General features: G+C 44.0%; 1 protein-coding gene across 10 annotated transcripts in view; it reads left to right on the forward strand.

Moving 5' to 3' along the window:
• LOC126272960 (uncharacterized) overlaps window positions 1-19,970 on the forward strand; it is a 139,745-nt gene that overhangs the window by 85,705 nt on the left and 34,070 nt on the right. For all 10 annotated transcript variants that reach the window (XM_049976284.1, XM_049976287.1, XM_049976289.1 and 7 more), the window contains 2 exons: window positions 1,608-2,481; window positions 2,555-2,773. In XM_049976284.1, the coding sequence (XP_049832241.1) occupies window positions 1,608-2,481; window positions 2,555-2,773 (1,093 nt within the window). The remainder of the gene's footprint in view (window positions 1-1,607; window positions 2,482-2,554; window positions 2,774-19,970) is intronic.

Raw genomic sequence — 19,970 nt, forward strand, 5'->3', positions numbered from 1 at the left:
GTTTCTTACCAAATTCAGTCTTATATGGTGAATCCTACTGTAATTTTTGGACCTAATTAACTTCACATTAATGGCTTTGTTTCTGGCACACAGTGGAAGGTGCATGACCTTATTTTGGTTTCTTTTGTTGGTTTTCTGAGTGTAAAATTTAATATCTGAATCACTTAAGAATTCTGGCAGATGAACTCAAAGTAATAGACAGACATTTTGGCAATGTACTGCTCTCTGTCACCAGTCCAATTTTATCTGCTGAATTTATGACTTGCAGAGAATTACACATATACTCATTTTAGTATTGTACTAGTGATCCGCCCCAGCTTCACATAGCTATGGCCAGATGATTTGTCTGATGTAGTGGCAATAATTTATATACACAAACCTTCTTTGTGAATCAGTTTAGCTATTAGTGAAAACTGTATCAAAACTGTTACAGCAGTTCCTGAGAGGTAAAAAAAAAAAAAAAAAAAAAAAAAAAAACCACTTTGGGGTCCTTTAAATTACAACAGTTATAGATTCAGAGTTGTAAACTGGGATGAAACATTCATTACAGATACTAGTGACTCAAGAAACAGAATTCCAGAGAACTTTTCATGGACCTCTGATTTTGAAGCCTTAGCCATTGCAATAAATTGACTCATACTAGTTAACATTATAGTGGTTGGAAAAAGCTCATATAGAGTAACACCTGACAGATCAGAGTATCTCAAACTGTCCTGGCAATTATTTTGCCTACAAAATACTGTAGATAATCTTTGAAGGTGATCTCTGAAGGTTGTTATTGTTGTTGTTGTTGTTGTTGTGGTGGTCTTCAGTCCTGAGACTGGTTTGATGCAGCTCTCCATGCTACTCTATCCTGTGCAAGCTTCTTCATCTCCCAGTACCTACTGCAGCCTACATCCTTCTGAATCTGATTAGTGTATTCATCTCTTGGTCTCCCTCTACGATTTTACCCTCCACACTGCCCTCCAATACTAAGATTGATTTATTTTATATATTTATAGACTTTTGGACAAATAGTTATGAATAGCTGATGAATTTACCTCACTGTGGATCTGAGAATTTATTATATGGCTTTGCCAGGATATTCCTCCAGTAATAATTTATTTTTGTTGAAATGTCAATTTAGTTCTAAATTTATGAGAAAAATATTATATAACTAAAGTCTAAGTACCTATTCAGACATTAAACAAAGCATTTCTAATCACACTTTTTTTGCACAGATTCCTCAGTGGATTAACATTTAGAAGAATTTGTTTTGTTGTTTGTTTTAGATGTGTAAACTGTTACTAGAGGCAGTATAGTGTAATAGTAATTATACATGAGTTACTACTTCGTTTGGAGTCTTTATTACTTTGTTACTATGTTGCTGTCACTTAAGTTTATTCTTAGTTTCAATGATACTTTCTGATTTCAGCTATTCCTATACCATAAATAAGCTGCACCATGCAATATTATTTCCTTGTTTACAATGATATTTGTAAATTTTAATCTCGGAACAAGTGCAAATATACTGACAGTTATTAGGGACAATTAATGTAAAAGTTAATATTCATTTTTAAATAATGCTTATAAAATCCAAGTGATTCACAGCTCTCTTTTTATTGCAGGAGCCACTGCACTGATGCTAGCAACATCATGTGGACACTATTCTGTTGTGAGACTGATTCTGGCATATGGTGCACTCGTTCACAGTACAAATGTGTTCTGCCAGTCAGCTATTGATATAGCTGAATCAAAGCAGTATAATGATCTTGTAGAACTCTTGAAAACGAAAGTAGCACATGATAGCAAAAAGTTTCGTCCCAACTTCTTGATGCCTTTAGAAATGCCAAAAATGGATTATAGAGTCAAAAAATTAGATACAGTTTCAGGTGCCACAGATATCCTTTCAAAGACAGCTGCTTCTCCTACAGCTAACAGGTTCAATTTTGCAACAGAGGAATTGTTGTCTCCCCAGTCTACATATATGCCAAAAGTAGCAGACCCCGTTTATTTGTCACCTATGACTTCGCTGCAAATGTGTGGCTGTGAAACTTATAGTCCTGGTGACTCCGTCTTTCTTTCTGAATATCAAGCCTGCAAGAAAACAGATGACAAAACGAAACAAATTGTTTCTCAGCCTGGTAAGGCAGTGGAAATGGAGCGTTCGTCAAATGATGTGCGTTATTACCTCAGTCCACACAATTGTCATTTCCCTAAAAAGTTTGAGGTTCCAAAAAAGCAAGAATTTTCAAGAAACATTGAGAAAAGCATTCAGGAAGAAAAGTTTCAAGATAATTTTGAACTTTCTTATAACAAAATGTTTCAATATGGCACGTGCAGTCAGCCCAGTTCTCCATATTCTCCTTCACCAAATCCTGTTTCACCAACATCAAGAAATGTATTCTCACATAGTGACCCTTCTGTAATTGATGAACTGAATGGTGGAACTGAGAGACAGAAACGTAAAAAGAAAGCCTTTTGGCATGTTATAAGGAGAAGGTTGGTTGAAAGTAATTTTCTTTCATTTTGCAACCCTCAGAGACAAGGTTTTCATACTCAGCATTACTTGCAGGGTGCGCAGTCTTGCACATGATAAAAATGGGTACCATTTTTACCATCCTTACTGTGATTCTGCTGTTTTTCAAAAAAGCACAATATCATCTCCTCGCGTTTGGATGGACGATAATCTGAAATTCAAGTCTACTGAGGCAAATCCAGAAGGAGAAAAGGATGAGTCTACTTGTAAAATGGTAGTATCTCCATTTTCTTCCAATGTGGAATCTGAAAAAAGGTACCAGTTAACAGCCTTAATATATATTTGAGACACAGTACATACGTAATACAGTGGCAATTTGTAAATAATATTGGCTTAGTTTTATTTAGATAAAAAGTGTTGTTATAAATGAATGCAAAAAGACATTTCCTCATTATCACAGATCTAACAGGGTCTTTTGGACGGCCGAGTAAAATGTTATTGCGTCCATTTGCTGTTAGTATGGGATTTGTAGGCGGTAGTTCCTGGTAGTGCAGAATGTGGACTATGATAACTGTTGACGGACAGGCATTATATGTACTATGCGCACATGGGGCCTTCGCGGTCATCTTCCCACTTTCATCCGGGAATTTTTAACAGACCGAGTTTTCCGGGTCCGTGTGGTTTCCTCCTTATCCCACACCTTTTCACAGGAGAATGGGGTGCCTCAGAGCTCCATACTGAGTGTCATCCTCTTTGCCATAGCCACAATCCAATTATGAAATGCCTTCCAGCTGGCATTTCCAGCTCTCTTTTCGTTGATGACTTCGCTATTTATTGCAGCTCCCAGTGGACATGCCTCCTGCAACACTTTCTTCAGCATTGTCTGGACTGTCTCTATTTGTGGAGTGTCAAAAATGGTTTCTGCTTTTCTGCTACCAAATCCATTTGTGTCAACTTCTGGCGGTACAAGGCATTTCTTCCACCGTCCTTGCGACTGGGCCTAAATGCTCTCCCGTTTGTGGATGCAACGTAGTTCTTAGGGCTTATGTTAGATAGGAAACTCAGTTGGTCTTCCCCCGTGTCTTACCTGGCTGCATGCTGCACCCTGTCCCTCAATGTCCTTCGTGTATTGAGTAGTACCTCTTGGGGAGCTGACAGGATTGTCCTCCTCTGCCTCTATAAACCTCTTGTCCACTCCAAGTTGGATTATGGATGCATTGTCTACTCCTCTGCACATCCGTCTATCTCATGCTGTCTAAATACAATACACCATTTGGGGATTCGTCTCGCCACTGATGCCTTCCGTAGTAGACCAGTTGAGCGTCTGTACGCTGAAGCCGGTGGACTACCACTGTGATACCAGTGCGACATCCTACGCAGTAGGTATGGTTGTCAGCTTTCTTCCATGCCAGGCGACCCAACCTTTCTCTGCAGCCTTCCAGCATCCGCTTTCGTCATCCGCTTTCGTCACTTGCTTCAGCAGCTGTAGTCCACACTTCCTGTCACTTTCCGAATGGGTGAGAGCCCTTCACCACCTTGGCTTCAGGCACAGGTTTGTATTCATTTTGACTTCAGCTTGTTCTCGAAAGATTCAACTCCCCAGCTGACCTATTGCTGCAAATTTATCGAACTTCGCTCACAACTTGCCGTGAGGATATTTTTGTACACTGATGGTTCCAAGTCGGCCCACGGTGTTGGCTGTGCTTTTGTTGTCGGTGATGATAAGTTTCAATACCAGCTTCTCGACTAGTGTGCACAGTTTTTACCTCACAGCTTTTTGCCATCTATCAGGCTGTTCACTATTTCTGGAGGCACCAGCTTACTCGCTGTATGATCTGCTCTGACTCCCTCAGTGCCCTTCAGTCTGGGTGATCCAGATCCAGTCCACACCATCGTTCAACGGATCCAAGACTGCCTCCAATTGTTCCCAGATGGGCAACCAAAGTGATCATGTGGGTTCCTGGCCATGTTGGTATGCCTGGGAATGACGCTGCTGATGCTGTAGCCAAGGCTGCAGTCCATCTCGGCTGGCCTGCCTTTTACTCTGTTCCCCCACAAGATATTTTTACTTTTCTCTATCGGCGTATCACGTCACTTTGGTATGACCATTGGTGCTCCCCTCATGGAAACAAACTCAGAGAAGTTAAACCTTTCCTAACCACCTGGTCAACTTCCTCCCGGCTGTCTCACTGTGAGGAAGTAATGTTACCTCTGTTGCAAATAGGGCACTGCTGCTTTAGTCACTGCCACTTCTTGAGTGGCAATCCTGCACCCAGCTGCCCTTTCTGTAGCCAGCCATTAACAGTCAGACATTTCCTGATCCTCTGCCCCTATTTTAGTCACTTTCATCTCAGGGTCATGCTGCTGCCTGCTTTGCCGGATATTTTAGTGGATGACATGTGGCTCATGTTTTAAGTTTTTTTTAAAAAAGCAGTAAATGGCAAGAGATTTGATTTCTACCTGGTGACTCCGGTGTCATGTCGATGTCTTTTAGATACTCTTCCGTAATGTATTGATGTTTCAGATTTGGACCTTGAAAAGTTTTTTTACCCTTGCGGTCTCAGCATTCTATGGTTCTATACTGGGCGCTTATAACCTTAGATGTTTTATGGTGCCCTAAACCCCCCCCTCCCCCTCCAAAAAAAAAATATTCAGAGAGAGAGAGACATGCTGTGTATGGACAAGCGTTGTCCTGTTGAAGAATGCACACTTTCTTTCTTTCTTTCTTTCTTTCTTTCCTTTTTGCATGAGAGGTAACATGAGAATGCAGGATATCTGTGGTGTAATGTTGTGCCATTCCCTAAGTCATTACTAGCTCTAACCTGAAGTCATATCAGATGGCTCCCCAGACCATAACTCCAGGAGCAGTTTACCACTCCAAAACATTGGAAGAATGGAACTTCTCTCCAGGTTGCTACCATACTTACTGACAACGGTCATGTGGGATAATGCAGAACTGTGATTCATTGCTGAGTGCAGTGTGACACCATTCAGTAGTGGTCCACGCTCCCAGTCATGACACCACTCCACACTGTTTGTGTTGTGGTAATGGCAGGCTATGTATGGGACAGTAATTCTCTAGTCTGGCTGCTGATAAGCTCTGACCTATGATGCAGGGTGCCACAAATGTTGCAGAGAATCTATTTCTAGTTCGTGGACAGAAGGCAGTGCAAATGTGCTTGGTGTGAAATACAGAAATCCTCCCTTGTAGTGGTCAGAGATGGTTGATGGGAATCTTGATGATGGGCATGTCTGCTCCTGTGTTCCCCAATCACATCCAAATCCACCTAAAATCTAGATATTTCACAATTTGAACAACTGGCAAAATGGAGACTTGCGCTGAGGCCCCTTTCAAACCATCAGGTGCTGATAACAATTACTCAAATGAGTACATAGCATCTTTGTATCCATTACAGTTCTTGCTCAACATCTGACACTATTCATGCTCCTTATATTGTACCCTATCAGGCCTTGCAACAAGACTAATGCACCTTGGTGCTTGTTCTACGTGTTGCAGAGAATTCCAATTCTAACCGTTTACAAAGGGGCTACCCAATGATTATATGTACAGGGTGTAACTAAATTACCTTTTACAGAGCTGGTTTCTTATAACAAAGTAAGGAAAAAAAGTTCAATAAACTTGGGTTCCAAAATACATGTACCTTAAGAGCTATGAGCACTTGTTCAATAGAAGAAATATTTCGAAGTAGCAAAGATAAAAAGTTTCAAGCCCATGTTTACTGGACATTTTTGCTTGCTGTTATCCATACTGCCTCTTCCAAAAATATGGAAAGCAAAGAGCTTGAAGCAAAGGTGTATGTTTCATAGTATCGAAAATGAACTAATCCTTGTAGTTCTTAACCCTCGAGTGGGTGCACCGTTCTTCATAACACGTGCAGGTGTGCAGCACACATGGTAAACATGTAAAGAATCACTGTCTTTTTGTTGGCTATCGATATGAGTAAAATCATAGTTTAATCACAATTTAATTAAACAACAATAAAGTAAATTTACATTACAGAGCTAAATCACAATTCTAATGGGGTCTTTTGGACGGCCAAGTAAAATGTTATTGTGTTCATTTGCTGTTAGTATGGGATGCGTGGGTGGTAGTTCTGGGTAGTGCAGAATGTGGAGCACGGAAAACTTAGTTTTACCATTTATTAACAAAGACGGTGCGACAATGCATTACGCGCGTCTGGTAACCCGTAATCATAGTGTCAAGAGCGATACATGTTCATAAGTGGCCGATCTCAGACTGCTCTTTGTAGCCAGTGGCTGTGTACACCTCACGGCGCACAACTCAGATTGCATTTCCCGTCAGCATTCCTCTTGATAAGCACACAGCGTGGCGACTCTGGTGCTGTCCGCTACGTCTGTACAATTCTGCCGTTACAATCACCCTCCCTCATGAAAACAAGCTACCAAAGTTTGCTCAAGATGACCTCCTGGGCATCACGTGTTTGTCTCGCCAATGGCGAACACAACACTGACAATCAAATATGGATTAGCATTATTGGAAGATTCAATAGACTTAATTTTAGTTGCTACTTCTAAGAAATTTAACTCATAATTAGTATTTATTACACTTTCATGGATATCCGCAATTAAATTGTCATCCTCAGGTGAGCTGGACAGAGAATGATTTGCATAGGTCAGTAAGTATGATTCATTGTAATAAACAGGTAACATCCTTATTAAAGGGAATATTGCATTTGCATAAAAGGTGGTTGGTAATACAGGAGGCATTTCAGACAGATCACATGATAAATCACAGTGCGTAACATTCAGAATTAATCCACTACAAGTTAATTTGAATGTGAAAGGTAGTTCACGTGTGTCAAACGTTTTACAGGTAAATGTCATTTCAAGAGTTGAGTTAAACAAATATATTATACCTTCAGAATATCTTTTAAGGAATGGCTGATGAAGATGCATTAAAATCCTAGGGCAGTCACCGCAAGGCGGATTGTTCATAAACAAATCTTTCTCACAACTGTACACTGTAGTATCTAAGAATACTGCCGTCTCTGGGCAAATTAGCTTATGACTATGTTTACACTTACGAACACCATGTTCATTCAGAGATACAAAATATCTGATTAATAAATAGTCCTTTAGTTGATACATTGCGTGAATACCTACTTAGCTCTATTTCGCAGGGTAAGTATGAATTTTATACATTTCAAAATTATGCTTGGATCTGGCAGTCGGTATAGAAACAATTACAGTTAATTGATCTTCAATCATTAAAGAATATGTGGTAGTTAATATGTAATAAGCATATAAATTGTAGGAATTGACGGGGTAAATCCCCCCTGCGGGTTCGGGGGTAAGAATAGGCCCGCGGTATTCCTGCCTGTCATAAGAGGCGACTAAAAGGAGTCTCAACCTTTTCGGCCTTATATGATGGTCCCCTCTCGGGTTTGACCTCCATCTTTCTAAATTGTTCCGAAGAGCGAGCCACTTGGGGAAGGGTGCCTTACATGGTGCACTGTATCTGTCGTGCATTGACACCTTTAGCCGGCTTTCTCATCGTTGCAATGGTGTCCCGTTTGTTTTCCATCTCTTGGGCGAGGATACGTCCCTGGGTGTGATTACCACACTGCACTGTGCAGTGTTGCTTTTCGCTGCGATGACGACCTTATACATTTTTGCACCTAAGATCCAGCACGGTAGCCAGTCCGTCATGTACCCTGTTGGTTGTAGCCCCCTGACAACACAGGGATCGCTCTACTGATGCCTGTGCCGTTTACTCCCCATGTATGCCAAGGAGTAGATGCCCATCTCCCTGGGGCATCAGGACTCCTGGCAATGGCCATCCTGCCAGGTGGCTCTTGCTGTGGCTGGGTGGCGCCCATGGGGAGGGCCCTTGATCAGAGTAGGTGGTATCAGGGCGGATGTCCCACAATGAAGCGTGGTAAATCATCTCTTGCTGGTGGCCAGCCACCAGCAGTCTCTAAGCGTTCAAGGGCTCATTTTAAAGCTAACGTTTATCACCCCAAATCGTTCCCATCCCTGGCCACACCATAGGAGGAACGAAAGGCAATGAATGATAGTGACATGTATTCGCCCAGGTATCTTGTCTGTACCAGAGCTGATGGGGAATCCTTTGTATCCATGAAGCCTCAGTTCTTTGTAGAGCATTTGGAGGACAAGTTTGGGGAGGTGGAGGGCTTGTCTAAAATGCGCTCTGGGTCAGTTTTGATAAAAACAGCATCCTCCGCCCAGTCACGCTAGTTGCTTGCTTGTGACAAGTTGGGGGATGTTAACGTTACCATCACACCACATAAGAGTTTAAATATGGTCCAGGGTGTTATTTTCCATAGGGACCTACTTCTGCAGTCTGATGACGAGCTGCACGCCAACTTAGAGCGTAGAGGTGTTCATTTTGTCTGGCGCGTTCATCGGGGTCCAAGGGCCAATCAGGTTGCTACCGGTGCCTTCATCTTGGCCTTCGAGGGTGATACATTACCGGAGAAGCTCAAGGTGATGGTCTACCGTTGTGACGTCAAGCCATATATCCTCCCCCGATGTGGTGCTTTAAGTGCTGGAAGTTCGGCCATATGTCTTCCCGCTGTACTTCCAGCCTCACATGTCGAGATTGCGGACGCCCATCTCATCCTGATACTCAATGTGCTCCGCCTCCCATCTGTGTCAACTGTGGAGAGCCTCATTCACCTTGCTCGCCAGACTGCAGGATCTTACAGAAAGCAGCACCCACTAAACCACCGGGGACACCAGTCCCCACTTCTAAGCAGGAGAAGCGTAAGTCTTCTTCGGCTTCTCTTGATCGGATGGGATCCCTTGGGTCACTCCCTTCCCAGGTTCCTACCAGCGGCACAGCAGACACCAACCAGTGGCTGAAGAAGCCACAGGCCACTGGTCGTCGAGCTTTGCGATCATCTTCGGTTCCGGAGACTGACTCCAATAAGCCCTATCAGCAACGGCAACCAAAGGAACAGCGAGACAAAATGACACTGAAGCCCCGTTAGACCAAGGCACCTGCGATGCCTCCTACTCCACCACTACATACAAGCTCTGCATCTGAGGATGAGGTGGAGATTCTTGCCTCCGCTGAAGACCTCGCTCTCGTCGGTCCCTCAGACGCAATGGATAGCATTTGCACAGGTGTTCCATTGGAGGCAGCAGGTGACCCAGCGGCGTAATCTGCCTTCCCGGTCCCGTCACGCCTTTCTCAGCCATGGACAACACTATCCTCCAGTGGAATTGCAGCGGTTTCTTCCACCATCTAGCTGAGCTCCGCCAGCTTATCAGCCTTCACCCTTTCCTCTGCATTGCTTTGCAAGAAACTTGGTTTCCGGCAATGCGAACCCCCGCCCTCCGTGGCTATCAGGGTTATTATAAGAACCGGGCAGTTTGTGAAAGGGTGTCTGGTGGCGTCTGCATATATGTCCTGAACTCTCTTCACAGTGAGTCTGTCCCTCTCCAAACACCTTTAGAGGCTGTCGCTGTTCGGGTGTGGACGCCACAGGCTGTTACAGTCTGCAGTCTTTGCCTTCCACCGGATGGTGATGTCGCACAGCATGTCCTGGCTGCTCTGATAGCCCAATTGCCGCCACCTTTCTTGTTACTGGGCGACTTTAACGCCCATAACCATCTGTGGGGTGGGTCAGTGGCAACAGGTCGAGGCGCCATCGTTGAGCATTTATTGGCGCAGCTCGATCTCTCGATATTAAATGATGGTGCCTTCACACAGTTCAGTGTGGCACATGGCACATACTCTGCCATTGACCTTTCCATCTGTAGCCCTAGCCTCTTACCGTCTGTCCAATGGAGAGTGCATGACGACCTGTGTGGTAGTTACCACTTTCCAATCTTTCTGTCACTGCCACAGCGTCAATCTTCTGGGCGCCCTAGCAGATGGGTTCTGAATAAGGCTGACAGGGACTTGTTCTCCTCCACTGCCGCTATTGAGCCTCTCTCTAACGATGACCTTGATGCAGTGATTCAATCGGTCACCACCGGCATCATTACTGCCGCCGAATATGCCATTCCCCGTTCTTCTGGGTCCCCTGTGCCTTTGTGGTCGCCGGAGATCGCTGAAGCGATTAAAGCTCGCTGGCGGGCGCTCCAGTGTCAAAAGCGGCATCCGTCAATTGAACACCTTATCGCCTTCAAACGGCTGCGTGCGCGAGCCTGCCGCATTATCCGCCAACGCAAGCAGGAGTGCTGGGAGCGGTGTGTGTCCCCACCATTGGTCTCCATGTCACTCCATCGCAGGTCTGGGCCAAGATTCGACGCCTCTATGGCTATCGGACCCCTGTCAGCGTCCCTGCACTCTCACTGAATGGAGCAGTTTGTACTGACTCCGACGTCATTGCAAACTGCTTGGCAGAGGACTCTGCCCTGAATTCCGCTTCTGCCAACTACCCCTTGGGCTTCCACTCTATTAAATAGCGGATAGAATGTCGGAGTCTTTCTTTTCGCACCCACCATCCTGAATTGTACAATGTTCCATTCAGTGAGTGGGAATTTCACAGTGCCCTCGCCGCTTGTCCTGATACCGCTCCTGGGCCAGATAGCATCCACTCTCAGGTGCTGAAACACCTTTCAGTGGACTGCCAGCGACGCCTCCTCGACCTTTACAACCGCATTTGGGTCGAGGTGAGTTTCCGTCGCAATGGCGGGAAAGTTCTTGTCCCCACTCTGAAACCAGGGAAGAACCCTTTAGAGGTGGACAGCTACCGTCCCATTAGCCTCACCAACGATCTTTCCAAGTTGCTTGAACGGATGGTGAGCCGGCGCTTGAATTGGGTACTGGAGTCTCGGGGCCTTCTGGCTCCGTCTCAGGGTGGGTTCCGTAAAGGCCGCTCTGCCGCCGACAATCTGGTGAGCTTGGAGTCGGCCATCCATACTGCCTTTGAGTGCCGTCAGCATCTGGTTGCTGTCTTTTTCGACATGCGGAAGGCATATGATACGACATGGCATCATCACATCCTTTCTACGCTTCATGGATGGGGTCTTCGGGGCACCCTGCCGATCTATATCCGCAATTTTCTGTCATATCATACCTTCCGCGTTTATGTTGCGGCCTCATATAGTTTCTCCCAAGTCCAGGAGAATGGTGTGTCGCAGGGCTCTGTTCTAACTGTCTGTCTGTTTTTAATAGCCATTAACGGGCTCACTGTGGCTGTGGGAAATTCTGTCTCCGCTTCCCTGTATGCTGACGACTTCTGCCTTTACTACAGCTCTAATGGTGTTGCAGCTGCTGAACGTCAGCTACAGGGCGCAATCCGCAATGCGCACTATTGGGCTGTTGCGCATGGTTTTCCGTTTTCGGCAAGCAAGACCTGCGTTATGCATTTCTGCCAGCAACGCACTGTTCACCCGGAGCCGCGGCTTTATCTCGACGGTGAGCTTCTTACAGTGGTGGAGTCACATATGTTTTTGGGGGTGGTTTTTGATGCCCGGTTGACTTGGCTGTCTCATATTCGGCAGCTTAAACAGGCGTGTTGGCGGCATCTAAATGCTCTGCGATGCCTGAGTCACACCAGGTGGGGCGCCAACCGATCTACTCTCCTACGGCTTTACCAGGCATTAATCCAGTCCCGTCTGGACTACGGGAGTCTGGCTTATGGCTCAGCATCCCCATCTGCATTGCGGGTGCTGGACCCAATCCTCCACAGCGGGATACGACTTGCCACTGGTGCCTTCCGGACCAGCCCTGTGGACAGCATACTAGTGGAGGCAGGTGTCCCTCCCCTGCGGTTACGACGCCAACATTTGCTGGCCGCTTATGCTGCCCACGTTTATAGCTTGCCTGGGCATCCCACCTATCGTCTCCTGTTCCCGCAATCGGTCGTCCATCTGCCAGAACGTCGGCCCCGGTCGGGTTGTCCGATCGCCGTATGTGTCAAACAGCTTCTCTACGGGCTTGGGTGTTTCCTTGTTCCATCTCTTTTCCGGGCCCCTCTGCGTGCACCCCCGTGGTGTGTGCCTCGCCCTTGCCTTCGGCTTGGCACAGGGCCCGAAGGACTCAGTCCCTCCGGAGGCCTTCCAACGCCACTTTTATTCCATCCTGGCCATGTATCAGGGCTCTGGCGTTGTCTACACCGACGGTTCGATGGTTGCTGATCGTGTCTGTTATGCACTAACTCTAGGGGACCATTCTGAACAACGTTCATTGCCAGCTGGCTGCAGTGTTTACACTGCTGAGCTGGTCGCCATCTTTCGTGCCCTAGCGTATATCCGCTCCTGCTCAGGTGAGTCCTTCGTTAACTGTAGCAATTCCCTGAGCGTTTTACGAGCTCTCGACTAGTGTTTCCCTCGTTCTCATCTGGTGATGGCTATCCAGGAGTCCCTGCATACTCTTGCACATTGCGGCCGCTCTTCGGTCTTCGTGTGGACCCCAGGGCATGTTGGGATACCCGGCAATGAGAATGTTGACAGCCTGGCGAAAGAGGCCACCAGTACACCATCTCTGGACATTGGCCTCCTGGAGACAGATTTGTGAGCGTTGCTACGTAGCAAAATTCTGGACCTTTGGGACACTGAATGGCGCACCCTGCCTTCACGAAACAAACTTGGGCCATCAAGGCGGCTACCGGTGCGTGGCGCTCCTCCTTGCGGACCTCTCGTAAGGAGTCTGTTGTCCTCTGCCGTCTGCGCATTGGGCACACATGGCTGACGCACGGCCACCTATTGCGACGTGAGGACCCACCTTTATGTTGCTGCGGCTGCATTTTGACAGTGGTCCACATTTTATTGGACTGTCCACTTTTAGCTGTGCTCAGGCAGTCGTTCTCACTGCCTGACATGCTCCCTGTGCTTTTAACAGATGACTCTGCTATGGCTCACTTAGTTTTACGTTTTATTCGTTCAGGGTTTTTTTTATTGTTTAATCTGAGTGTTTCTGTTTCATTTTATTGTATTGTGTTGATTCTGGCCTTTGGCCTACGATTTTAAACTGAGTTTTTAATGTGTTCTAGGTGGTTGGCTTTTCCTTTCTTATCCCTATGGTCAGCCAACCACCGCCACACTCTGTGTGGTGTTCCTCTGTTTTGTCTGTTCTTTGTCAGATTTTTTTTTTACCAACCAACCAACGGGGTAAATCATGGTAGATTATGCATCCAGCTTATGTTCAATCAACAGCAACATTTGTAAAAATCCGTCTGGATGCAATAAAACACTATTCAAGCTATCATTTGAACTACTTTCTAAGGCTATTCTTAAATTGAGAGCATCAAATTTAGCGTTTGATAAACTGTCTGTAATTCTTAACAGTAGGGTGTTTAAATCTATATATGCACCCACAGCTTGAAGAATTGCATATAATTTATGGATGGTTACATTCATTTCACCATGAATTGTGTTAAAATGTGTAATGAACTCTTTCACAATTTGCTCAATAAACAATTTGTGATTAGTAACGGTCTTTTGCATATTTCTTAACACAATTATTTCATTAGAAAGGTTAATTGAATTTGCTTTAGACTGCTGCTCTAGAGCTAGTATTTTATCCTTTATGTCCAATAGATCTTGGCTAGTTAAGGTACCAAATACAGTACGAAGAACTCTACCTCCAAAATCGAACCAGGCATGTTTGCGCCTAATCGAGCTTTTATGTTTTTTTTAATTTTAAAAAACAGTTAATCTCTTGCTCATAGCTACCGAAAGTGGATTCTGCTTGCATTTTTGCAGTAATCCAGTTGTTATATCAAGAGGTTCCAGTTTCCAAGACTGTATCATTATTCTTAATTGAACAGATCAAATCAATTTGTTGTTTAACAGAATCAAATTGTTGGTGAATTTCAGATAAATTATATTTAAGCACAATTGGAGCACCGTGCGCTGAGACTGCAATGTCTGATTGTGATTCAAACAACACACCTGCATTCTATGATACTTATATCTACAACATTAATGGAACACACTAACATAACAAAGAATGGAATTACAGTAAACGTGGTTAATAAGTACTACACACTAGAATTAAACAATGAATATGAAGAAATATGCATCTTTGGCGACCTGTGGAACAGATGTTATTTACACTTGAGCACCTTGCACAATAGCTGCAAGTTTATGTTGCACAGCACATTCACATATGCACTCAGCTAAACGCAACACACGTTGCATTCACTTACACTACACACGCTTACAGAGGCTGTAAGTGTGCCTTGTGCTGGATGGCTGGGTTGGCGGCGGCGAAGCCTCGAGCTTGAAGTCTGAACTGGGAACTCGCGGTGCTCGGCTCCTGGATTTTGGAGCAGCTGGTCTGCCCCTCGGTCGGTCCTTATCGTCGTCCTGCGTTGCTACAGGGAATCTACCCAGGTAGGGCTTTACACGGTTGACATGGACGACAACCGAACAAAAAGGCTAACTCTCTTACGTGTTCATTGCTGATTCCAGCTGTCGATTGTGCAATGTCCAAGGGTGAACGCATCTTCCATCCATATACAATTTCATAGGGACTAAGACCTGTTGATGAATGCATTTTAGCGTTGTACGCATTTACAATATATGGAAGACAGACGTCCCGATTATCGTGTTTGCCTCTTGCACAGTGGCTAAGCATTCTAATGATGGTTTTGTGTACTGTCTCGACGTGACCATTGCCTTCAGGGTGTGCTGGTGTGGTTCTCAACTGCATTATTTGCATCAGCTTACATGTTTGTTTAAGTAAATCACTCATAAAATAAGTCCCTTGGTCACTGATAATGCTTAATGGAGATCCAAACTTTGGAATCCATTCCTTCACAAAAACTTTAGCTATGGTTTCAGCACTTTGATCAGGTATTGGTACCATCATAAGATATCTGGAGAAACGATCTAATATTGACAATATGTACTTGTTTCCATCCTTAGTCTTTGGAAGGGGGCCGATGACGTGTAACCCAATTCTTTCAAAAGGTTCACTAGTCTCCGGCAATTCTTGTAATAGTGCCTTAGTTCTTCCCAAATTATTCCGTCTGTTGCAGTAATTACATTGTGAAACAAACTCAAATACATCAGCCTTGCGACTTGGCACCAATACTTTACAGCTACTTTGATATTCGTTGCCTTTTTACTGCAGTGTCCTGATAGTAAGGAATCATGTTGTTCAGTTAGGATTTGCTCTCTCATGCTTCCTGGAATAACTAGGCCATTCCCTTTGTTAGTAACTTTGTACAGCAATCCATCTATTTCAATGAACCGTTGATCATTTTTCCATATTTCGCATTGTGGATCTTCTTCTTGGGCTGCTTTTAATTCCTGCTCAGGGCTTATGGTGACACAAACATGAACCTTATGACTCATTGCATCAGCATTCACATGTTGTTTCCCAGGATGATGGATAACTGTAAATTGGTAAGCACTCAGTTCTAATGCCCATCTTGTTAGTCTCGAACTGGGATCCTTGAAGCTCAACAGCCATTTAAGTGCGGCATGGTCTGTGGTTACAGTGAATTCTCTTCCTGTTAAGAAAAATCTGTTTTGTTTGATACCAAATACCAGAGCACAAAGTTCCTTTTCCAGTGGTAGTGTAGTTACATTCCGCCTTATTTAATTGCCAGGAAGCAAATGAAACTGGACGTTCTTGACCATCAAATTTTTGGTACAAAATACCACCAACTGCAAAATTTGAAGCATGTGTGGAGAGGATGAAGGGCTTACTGAAATCCGGATAGGCCAAAAGTGGAGCTGTGGTTAGAGCAGTTTTCAGTTTCTCCATTGCATTTTTGCATTCTGTTGACCAATTGAATGTGGCTCCTTTTTTAAGTAACTGCGTCATTGGCCTTGCGATATCTGCGTAATGGGTTATGAAGTGACAATAGAAATTCGATAAACCCAAAAATGATTGTAGTTCTTTGACTGTTTGTGGTTCAGGAAAAGTTTTGACAGCTTCAATGAATTTTGGATCAGGGCGGACGCCTTCACTGGTTATAACATGTCCAAGGTACTTCTCTTCACTTTGTGCGAAGTGACATTTATCTATTGATAAAGACAAGTTCGCACTTCTGATATGCTCAAATACTGCTTGAAGTCTCCAAGTGTGTTGGCTCATGTTTTCACCAAAAATTATCACATCGTCAAGGCATACAACAGCTTGTGTTAGGGTGAGCCCACATAAAACAGACTCCATTAGGTGTTGGAAGGTATCTGGGGCGTTACGTAGTCCAAAGTGCATACAGAGGTATTTGTACACTCCTGTTGCAGTTACAAATGAAGTTTTTGCTTGATCATCTGGATGCACTGTTAATTGGTGATATCCGCTAGTTAAATCACAGACTGAGAATATGCGACATCTGCCCAAATAGCCCAGGGTTTCTACCAAGTTTGGTAACCGGTAAATGTCTGGTGTGGTGATGGCATTTAAAGCTTGGTAATCAATGCAAAATCGGAACAGTGGTTCGCCCGAAACAGATTTTTTCTTTACTAGGACCACTGGTATCAACGCAAAATCGGAACAGTGGTTCGCCCGAAACAGATTTTTTCTTTACTAGGACCACTGGTGATGACCATGGTGGATCAGCAGGATCTCTTGCTTTAATATTTGTTCCTTGACCATATCTTCGACCAATTCTCTTTGACTGAATGGAATTCGGTAAGGCTTCTGCGTGATTGGTGCTGCATTTCCAGTGTGTATGCGATGCTGAACTAAGTGAGTAACAGGTAAATTTGAATGTTCTCTGAAAAGACCTGAATACTCTAACAAAACAGGTGCTAAAATCTTCTGATCATCAGCTGACAAATGTTCAGTCTTCTTCCAGATTTTGTTCTTTAATTTGATTTTATTTTCAGCTCCTTGTTTCAATGTTTCAATATCACTACAAGAATCTGTTTTTGTGACTGCTACATCTGCTGCTTCGTTTGGAATCGGTATTACATCATCGTTACTTATGCTTGACACTTCAGCAACCTTTGTTCCTCGTGGCAAAACGACATCTGTATTGCTCATTATTGGGACTGTCGCCATGTTCGGCCTCACCGTTATAGCTACACCTATACTTCAGGCAACATAACAATGCATTGTGTCCAATAATTCATAAAGTTCCGACAGTTCGGGCAACAACAGAGCTCCTTTTCTGATCAGTGGCAACTTTACTTCAACATGAATTGTCTTTCCTGTTCCCTGAGGAATTTGCTGTGACTGAGTAATTTGTACTTGGACTTGGAGGGTTCCAACTGACGCGTCTCTGTATACCGCAGAGACAGGCTGGGCAGTGAAGGGGGAGGCGTGTTTATAGTGATAAGAAGTGCAATAGTATCGAAGGAAATTGACAGAGATCCGAAATGTGAAATGATTTGGGTGAAGGTCACAGTTAAAGCAGGCTCAGACATGGTAATTGGATGTCTCAATAGGCCCCCGGGCTCAGCAGCTGTTGTGGCTGAGCACCTGAAGAATAATTTCGAAAATATTTCGAGTAGATTTCCCCACCATGTTATAATTCTGGGTGGAGATTTTAATTTGCCGGATATAGACTGGGAGACTCAGGCGTTCATAACGGGTGGCAGGGACAAAGAATCCAGTGAAATTTTTTAAAGTGCTTTATCTGAAAACTACCTTGAGCAGTTAAACAGAGAACCGACTCGTGGCGATAACATATTAGACCTTCTGGTGACAAACAGACCCGAACTATTTGAAACAGTTAATGCAGAACAGGGAATCAGCGATCATAAAGCCGTTACTGCATCAATGATTTCAGCCGTAAATAGAAATATTAAAAAAGGTAGGAAGATTTTTCTGTTTAGCAAAAGTGACAAAAAGCAGATTACAGAGTACCTGACGGCTCAACACAAAAGTTTTGTCTCAAGTACAGATAGTGTTGAGGATCAGTGGATAAAGTTCAAAACCATCGTACAATATGTGTTGGATGAGTATGTGCCAAGCCAGATCATAAGAGATGGAAAAGAGAGACCGTGGTACAACAACCGAGTTAGAAAACTGCTGCAGAAGCAAAGGGAACTTCACAGCAAACATAAACATAGCCAAACCCTTGCAGACAAACAAAAATTACACGAAGCAAAATGTAGTGTGAGGAGGGCTATGCGAGAGGCGTTCAGTGAATTCAAAAGTAAAGTTCTATGTACTGACTTGGCAGAAAATACTAAGAAATTTTGGTCTTACGTCAAAGCGGTAGGTGGATCAAAACAAAATGTCCAGACACTGTGACCAAAATGGTGCTGAAACAGAGGATGACAGATTAATGGCCGAAATACTAAATGTCTTCTTCCAAAGCTGTTTCACAGAGGAGGACTGCACTGTAATTCCTTCTCTAGATTGTCGCACAGATGACAAAGTGGTAGATATCGAAATAGACAACAGAGGGATAGAGACAATTAAAATCTTGACCTGATGAGATACCAGTTCGATTTTACACAGAGTACGCGAAGGCACTTGCCCCCTTCTTGTAGCGGTGTACCGTAGGTCTCTAGAAGAGCGTAGCATTCCAAAGGATTGGAAAAGGACACAGGTCATACCCGTTTTCAAGAAGGGACGTCGAACAGATGTGCAGAACTATAGACCTATATCTCTAACATTGATCAGTTGTAGAATTTTGGAACACATATTATGATAGAGTATAATGACTTTTCTGGAGACTAAAAATCTACTCTGTAGGAATCAGCATGGGTTTCGAAAAAGAAGTTCATGTGAAACCCAGCTCGCGCTATTTGACCACGAGACTCAGAGGGCCATAGACACGGATTCACAGGTAGATGCCGTGTTTCTTGACATCCGCAAAGCATTCGATTCAGCTCCCCACAGTCGCTTAATGAACAAAGTAAGAGCATATGGACTATCAGACCAATTGTGTGATTGGATTGAGGAGTTCCTAGATAACAGAACGCAGCATGTCATTCTCAATGGAGAGAAGTCTTCTGAAGTAAGAGTGATTTCAGGTGTGTCATAGGACCATTGCTATTCACAATATACATAAATGACCTGGTGGATGACATCGGAAGTTCACTGAGGCTTTTTGCAGATGATGCTGTGGTTATCAAGAGGTTGTAAAAATGGAAAATTGTACTGAAATGCAGGAGGATCTGCAGCGAATTAACGCATGGTGCAGGGAATGGCAATTGAATCTCAATGTAGACAAGTGTAATATGCTGCGAATACATAGAGAGATAGATCCTTATCATTTAACTACAAAATAGCAGGTCGGCAACTGGAAGCAGCTAATTCCATAAATTATCTGGGAGTATGCATTAGGAGTGATTTAAAATGGAATGATCATATAAAGTTGATCGTCAGTAAAGCAGATGCCAGACTGAGATTCATTGGAAGAATCCTAAGGAAATGCAATCCGAAAACAAAGGAAGTAGGTTACAGTACGCTTGTTTGCCCACTGCTTGAATACTGCTCAGCAGTGAGGGATCCGTACCAGGTAGGGTTGATAGAAGAGAGAGAGAAGATCCAATGGAGAGCAGCACGCTTCGTTACAGGATCATTTAGTAATCGCAAAAGCCTTATGAAGATGATAGATAAACTCCAGTGGAAGACTCTTGAGGAGATACGCTCAGTAGCTCGGTACGGGCTTTTGTTAAAGTTTCGAGAACATAC

The sequence above is a fragment of the Schistocerca gregaria genome, chromosome 5 (genome assembly GCF_023897955.1).
Source record: "Schistocerca gregaria isolate iqSchGreg1 chromosome 5, iqSchGreg1.2, whole genome shotgun sequence".
Classification (NCBI taxonomy): Eukaryota; Metazoa; Arthropoda; class Insecta; order Orthoptera; family Acrididae; genus Schistocerca; species Schistocerca gregaria.